The 8,363-nt window shown below is 33.2% G+C and overlaps 1 protein-coding gene across 1 annotated transcript in view; it reads left to right on the top strand.

The window, feature by feature from the left end:
• LOC119607425 (odorant receptor coreceptor) overlaps window positions 1-8,092 on the top strand; it is an 18,350-nt gene extending 10,258 nt beyond the window's left edge. The window contains 4 exon segments of the mRNA XM_037961316.1: window positions 100-269; window positions 272-303; window positions 3,690-3,845; window positions 7,086-8,092. Coding sequence (XP_037817244.1) covers window positions 100-269; window positions 272-303; window positions 3,690-3,845; window positions 7,086-7,136 — 409 coding nt within the window. The 3' untranslated portion in view covers window positions 7,137-8,092.
• Window positions 8,093-8,363: the final 271 nt, after the last annotated feature.

Below are 8,363 nucleotides of genomic sequence, written 5' to 3' on the forward strand. Positions count from 1 at the left end.
AATATAACATGATTTTTGTTTTTCACTAACTTTTCTCCCCCCTTCCGACCTCTAATAACACTATGTATATATGTTGTTTTTATTCTCATGCATTTACAGATTAGTTGCTGCCATTGGTGACACGTATGGCGCCGCATTACTTTTACACATGTTGACATCAACCATTAAGTTGACATTGTTGGCATATCAGGCCACCAAAATAACGGGTGTCAATGTTTACGCTTTTACCGTTATTGGTTATTTGGGTTATGCATTGGCCCAAGTATTTCATTTTGTATTTTTGGCAACCGTTTAATTGAAGAGGTAAGTCGATTTTAAATACTATTAAATACACACACATCCAAAGGTAATTAAACTTCAATGTACTATCTTGGCGGTTGGCTAAAGTATATTGTAATACTGGATGTAATTACTGTAGAGCACTGTATGTCAGAAATAATTACCAAGAGATGCACTTGTGGTAGATTATGTGAACTTTGTGCTAAATGATAGGAATTAATTTTAATAAAGGAAAGCAATAATTATGACAAAATTATTTTTAAAATAGCAGCAATACTATAGTTAATAGTCCAGACTATTGACTAATCTATAATCTGGACTATAGTATGGACTAGGGACTAGATTATATTTAACACTTTAAGTCGAGTTTAATATATCATCTGGCGTAGAATATAGCCTAAACTATAGCCTAGTCTAATTCGAGTTTAATATATCACCTGGGCTGTGTCTATAGTCTATAGTCTGGACAATACTTTAGTCTTTAGTCTGGACAATAGCCTAGTCTGTAGTCTTGACTATAGACGAGTCTGGGACTATAGTCTAGTCTATAGTCTGTACTATATTCTAGTTTGGTAGTCTGGACTCTGATCAAGTCTATAGTCTAGTCTATAGTCTAGACTATAGACTAGACTATAGACTAGACTATAGACTAGACTATAGACCAGACTATAGACTCGACTATAGACTAGACTATAGACTAGACTATAGACTAGACTATAAACTAGACTACTAGACTATGACTAGACTATGACGAGACTATAGACTAGAATATAGACTAGACTATAGACTAGACTATAGACTAGACTATAGACTAGACTATAGACTAGACTATAGACTAGACTATAGACTAGACTATAGACTAGACTATAGACTAGACTATAGACTAGACTATAGACTAGACTATAGACTAGACTATAGACTAGACTATAGACTAGACTATAGACTAGACTATAGACTAGACTATAGACTAGACTATAGACTAGACTATAGACTAGACTGTAGACTAGACTATAGACTAGACTATAGACTAGACTATAGACTAGACTATAGACTAGACTATAGACTAGACTATAGACTAGACTATAGACTAGACTATAGACTAGACTATAGACTAGACTATAGACTAGACTATAGACTAGACTATAGACTAGACTATAGACTAGACTATAGACTAGACTATAGACTAGGCTATAGACTAGACTATAGACTAGACTATAGACTAGGCTATAGACTAGACTATAGACTAGACTATAGACTAGACTATAGACTAGACTATAGACTAGACTATAGACTAGACTAGACTATAGACTAGACTATAGACTAGGCTAGACTAGACTATAGACTAGACTATAGACTAGACTACTGACTAGACTATAGACTAGACTATAGACTAGACTAGACTAGACTATAGACTAGACTATAGACTAGACTATAGACTATACTATAGACTAGACTATAGACTAGACTATAGACTAGACTATAGACTAGACTATAGACTAGACTATAGACTAGGCTATAGACTAGACTATAGACTAGACTATAGACTAGGCTATAGACTAGACTATAGACTAGACTATAGACTAGACTATAGACTAGACTATAGACTAGACTATAGACTAGACTATAGACTAGACTATAGACTAGACTATAGACTAGACTATAGACTAGACTATAGACTAGACTAGACTATAGACTAGACTAGACTATAGACTAGACTAGACTATAGACTAGACTAGACTAGACTATAGACTAGACTATAGACTAGATTATAGACTAGACTATAGACTAGACTATAGACTAGACTATAGACTAGACTATAGACTAGACTATAGACTAGACTATAGACTAGACTATAGACTAGACTATAGTCTAGACTATAGACTAGACTAGACTAGACTATAGACTAGACTAGACTAGACTATAGACTAGACTAGACTATAGACTAGACTATAGACTAGACTATAGACTGGACTATAGACTAGACTATAGACTAGACTATAGACTAGACTATAGACTAAACTATAGACTAGACTATAGACTAGACTATAGACTAGACTATAGACTAGACTATAGACTAGACTATAGACTAGACTATAGACTAGACTATAGACTAGACTATAGACTAGACTATAGACTAGACTATAGACTAGACTTTAGACTAGACTATAGACTAGACTATAGACTAGAGTATAGACTAGACTATAGACTAGACTATAGTCCTTAGTCTGGACAATAGCCTAGTCTGTAGTCTTGACTATAGACAAGTCTTGGACTGTAGTCTAGTCTATAGTCTGTACTATATTCCAGTTTGTAGTCTGGACTCTGAGTCTACAGTCTAGACTCTATAGACTAGACTATAGACTAGACTATAGACTAGACTATAGACTAGACTATAGACTAGACTATAGACTAGACTATAGACTAGACTATAGACTAGACTATAGACTAGACTATAGACTAGACTATAGACTAGACTATAGACTAGACTATAGACTAGACTATAGACTAGACTATAGACTAGACTATAGACTAGACTATAGACTAGACTATAGACTAGACTATAGACTAGACTATAGACTAGACTATAGACTAGACTATAGACTAGACTATAGACTAGACTATAGACTAGACTATAGACTAGACTATAGACTAGACTATAGACTAGACTATAGACTAGACTATAGACCAAACTATAGACTCGACTATAGACTAGACTAAAGACTAGACTATATACTAGACTATAGACTAGACTATAGACTTTGACCTTAACTTAACATTCAAAATTAACAAAAATTATATAAATTTCCCAAAACATCAAATTGTTCATAACTTTAAAGTGTAAATACTAAATATATTATTTACTTTTGCGTTTTGTAGAGCAATAAGGAAATGAAAAAGTAGAAAAAAAAAAACTAGACCCATGCAAGCACAAAAACACTTTGAAGAACTTCCGTTTGAAGTACAACAAAAATTGATTTTTCGCCTTTTCGCCACTTATGAAAAAGACTTTTATATAAACACACACAGACAACAATGACCATGAAAATGAAAATAAAAGCACAGCTGAAGAAAAAGCAAAATATCAGCAGCACATTCACCCATCGGAAATTCGAAAGCCGGAAATGCACTAAAGTGTTTTTGTTGTATGCCATGGCTTGAAAGTGTATGAGTGTGTAAAACTTGCACGTATTTATGAATGTGTAGAAATTTATCTCTATGTGTTAGGTATTTATAGAAGTGTTTATATGCGGCTTTGTAAGTATATTTATGTATGTTAGTGTGGATTTGTCTGCAAACGTTTTATTGTTAAAGTAAACGTTTTAAAAGTTTTATTTTTTACATTGGTTTCAAATTTAATATTTCACTATTTCTTATTTCTCTTTCGTTTTTTTTCTTGTTTTTCTTGCCAGAGTTCATCCGTTATGGAGGCTGCATACTCTTGTCACTGGTACGATGGTTCTGAGGAGGCAAAAACTTTTGTACAAATCGTTTGTCAACAATGCCAGAAAGCAATGTCCATTTCGGGTGCAAAATTCTTTACTGTCTCATTGGATTTATTTGCTTCGGTATGTTGTTTATTGTGTTTTTAAATTATTTTTTCTCTGTATTATTTTACAAAGAGAAATTACAGGATATGTGAACAAATATGTACATAGAGAATAACATACAACAAATAAACCTGCACATATTCTGACATTTACACAAAGGCCCACATATCACAGACAATTGATTCATACCTGTGTGTTATAGGTCACATAGGAACATTTAAAAAAAGGAAACAGTGACTTGCAAAGCAAATATTTGCCATGAACTAATATTGGTATCACATCGTATCTCATAGATACATATACATGGATACTTCGATTTATACTTTTTGAATAATATTTTCATCTTCTTTTTCAACTCAGCATGGATGGCAACTGTCTGGTATGTTTGTGACAGTTACATTTATTGTCGTACACAAATGTTACGCGTACAAAAGGCCAGACACTCTAGGGATCGTATTTCAAAGGGTTTTTATTCGAATTTTTAACAAAAAGTACAAACAGGCTGTAAAGTGAATGTCCTCAAATTGTTTTTATAGCATTGAAAGTGCTGTTAAAAAATGGTCATCGTTTCTATATTGAAATAAAATTTTATTATTTGTGACCTTTATAATCATGTAACCCAAGAAAGAAATTGCTGTATTCGTGATAGAGTAAAATATATCGAAAATCGGAGATGTTTGTTACAACTAATATATTTAGCAAAGGGAATAGATTGCGGCAAACAACGTTATTTGAACACATGAAACATACATACATTAATATGACATTAATATGAGTATTTGTGGATAAAACTACAGAAAAGCTCGTTTGATCATATTGAAAAAGGAGTAATTAGTAGAATAACAGCAAATATCGACATCAAAGTGACATAATAATATTCGTTTACTATATAATAGTTCCGGATATTTGAAAAAGAACACAGCCTATATCAGCAATGCTACACAATTGGTCGCCATTCGGTCTTTTGTCGAGTTTAGAGACACATGCTACAAACGCCTTAGAATTAAACAAGGAGATCCTCAGGGTGGGGTGCTGTTGTCTCTTAAGTTTAATTTCTATCTTTCTCAACTACCTGAACCTCCAAATGGTATGGATATGATTTCGTAAGCAGACGACTGCACTATCATGACAACAGGCCATAATAATGACAACCTATGAAGATTGTTAAACAACTACCACGGTGTCTTCCACAATTTCTTCATTGGACGTATTCTGAAGATATCAGCAGGTAAATCTTCTGAAACTCTTTTCACCACATAGACGAAAGAAATATGCCTGGGGCTAAACGTTGAAGTCGATGACTCTAAACTGTCGTACAATTTTGGGTATAAGGTTTGACAAACTCTTCGTCTGCGTCCGCTCATCCCACTGCGATCTCGCATAAATTGCGATATAGGAACAGGGAACAAAAAGCACTTGTCGGCAATACTTGGGGTATGAAATCGCCCATCACATATTGTAGAAGAAGAACACTTATGCATGATAAGTGCATACTGCCACGTAAAGCAATGTATTTAAAGCCTATCTCGAATAGATCGTACCATCCTCAATATAAGCCTGTGGTGAAGATCCACATGACACAGTTTACGCTTTTAATTGCAATCCCACCTCACTCAGTCTTAAAACTTCTCGATTCATTCAGTTGAGGTACATCTTGGCCTTGATCACAGCGACGCAGAACCGCAGTTTATTACAAAAATAGACCTGTACTATATATACAAATATCGGAATAAATATTGTTATCGAGATTCAAAAGAAACACCAATGTCAAAAATAGCATTCCTAGACCCAGAAACTTATCGAAATGTTTATTACAAAAATAGACCTGTAATATATATACAAATATCAGAATAAATATTGATTATCGAGATTCAAAAGAAACACTAATGTCAAAAATAGCATTCCTAGACCCAGAAACTTATCGAAATGGCTCATACCCCATGGACGATTATGTGAACTCGTTCGATGTCGAATGCCTAAAACCTCTTTGTTCTCATTGTTAATACTTTAGCAGATACTACTGAAAGGTAGATGCATAGTCCCATCAAGTGCATAGTCCAATAAACGAGAATGATTCAGTCTTTAGAATTTTTCGTTGACTAGTTCATTTATGAATAAATGGACTAAATCATAGGCTAGTCAAGACATTAGACTCTTTCAAGGACTAGTCTATAGAACAATCTATAGACTAGGTCCCATACTGAGTATATCGGATTTCTACCAACTAAACTTCACGGAACTGCCGGCAGGTACTCCTTCAGGTGGTGATCAGCTTATTAGCTTATATTCTCACTGTGTTTGTGATTGTGTCAGACTGGTTCTGTGATTTTCGAGTAATTTCTACATTTCCAATGTCTGATTTACAGATGCTAAGTATTTGTTTACCAACGACCAATTATGTTCTGACATCTTGTTGATTCCGATTATGTTTACTGTACTTCCTGTAGTAAGTGCGTCATATGTAAGCTTATATCACCTTATCTTTAATTCATCCATGTTCCAACCTTTGGCATAAGTTTAAAGGTTCGACGCTCCTTTCCTCTGCCTTTCCGGCATAGATTTTCTATTTCAAAGCGTTTTTTCGTCGAGAATGACGAGGGCGCAGCATTTCCTGTTCTTGCCTTTGTCTTTGATTGTTTTCCTTGCAAAATCAATTTCTAAGTTTACTGCGTCGATTGTTGGCTTTGCCTTTCTATAGTCTTTTTGTCTTTTCGAAAGACTATCACTTTGTTCAACGGCATCCAAATGCCTTATGTATCTAATGCGTTCTAAGATGACAAATTGCTTTATATGCTAACGTCGTTCCTGGTTTTGGTATCAGAATAAGTTTCTGTTTCTTCCAGATGTCTGAGTATTGTCCTTCTCTGAGGCAGCTATTAAACAGTTTAGCAAAGATTTCTGGTCTTATATTGAGGTTGAGTCCTGGAAAATCCAACAACTTTTATTAGTATTTTTAGGAATATTTATATATTTTGACTAAATGTTAATATCCCACAACCCAATGTGCTTCCACTAAATTTAAAAAATTAGTTTTTCCAAAACAACTTTTCTTAGAAATATTTGCGAAAACAAAAACTTTTGAAAATATTTCATTTTTGTAACAACATTAACTTGGTAAATACTATTTGTTAGCAAAATGTACACACACATGTACATAACAAGTACACCCACATACACACACACACACACACATCTCGACAAATACTAAGTACTTAGAAATTTAGTTATTTACGAGTTATTTTCTTGTAATATTTTCAGGTTCTTGGTGCAGTTGTCACATACTTCATGGTGTTGGTGCAGCTCAAGTAAAATTATCAAAATATACATAATTCAAAAAGGCAGCAACAACAACTGTTGTTGTATATTTTGCATTGGCAACATTTTAAGATAAGAAACAGCAACACCAGCTACAACAACAATAACACTCTGCTAACAATGAAATATAAAACAAGAACATTAGCAACAACAACAATAATATATTTTAAACTTATTTTATAAGACAACAAATAATTCACCTACATTTAGGAACTTTCACACACATACATACGTAGATACATAACACTATAATACATACACTTTTGTTTATGTAAGAGTAGTGGTGTATCTATGAGCTTTCTAATACCACCACTTATAAACTTAATACTACCATTTCATACAGGGCAAACCACATTTTATCCAACTAAGAGCTGGATGCCTGACTGGTTGGTTGGAAAGTTGGTTGGTTGGTTGGTTAGTTGCACTTAAAGGCAACAATTGATGAAGTAAATCAGGGAATTTGATAAATTGCTCCCACTTACAATTTCATGTACTAGAATGGCTAAACAACTACATCAACAGACGTTTATTTTTGTGAAAACATTTATTGTCTAAGGACGTGGGTTGACTGCTGTTATCATCCACCGGTATCATTTAGTTGTCAGTTTCTCTGTTATTTTTTGTTTTTCAAAAATGGAACATTTTCATTTGTTGTTGTTATTGTTAGAAAAATTTCTTTAGTTTTTAAGTTATGTTAAAGATTTTACATTGAAAATGTAAACATTTTGTTTGAAGTTTTTTAAAATAACTACGAAACTTTTCAACAAAATCTAATATTTAATTTTATTTTAAGGTAAATTCGCACTCTATAGAATTTACGAAATTTACAAAAATTACAAACATTATTTACAACTTAATAAAGTTCTCATTATTTATGTTTAAGTATTTAATACAAAACTTTGTTTAAAAAAATTATCAAAAAATTTTTTTTTTTTTTAAATAAATAAATATTACGACTACTACGGGTTTTCATTTAATTTCGGAATATAAATTTTGGATGTTATGTAACTATAGTAGAGAGCTAATATTATGTAGCTCATAATATCTCTCTGAACTGGAATATAATTATGATTTTCATAGAAGGTAAAAAGTTTTATGTGGTCGGGAATATCCGACCAGCAGAAATCACACTACTTCTACTGGATTAGTCCATAAATCAACTGGGCTAAATGATTTAGGGTGGGCTAGACAGTTAAACATGCTGCGGATATCGTTCTCAGT

Source organism: Lucilia sericata, unplaced genomic scaffold (genome assembly GCF_015586225.1).
Source record: "Lucilia sericata isolate MDLA Ls3-8-SP2 unplaced genomic scaffold, ASM1558622v1 Contig000694F_arrow, whole genome shotgun sequence".
Classification (NCBI taxonomy): Eukaryota; Metazoa; Arthropoda; class Insecta; order Diptera; family Calliphoridae; genus Lucilia; species Lucilia sericata.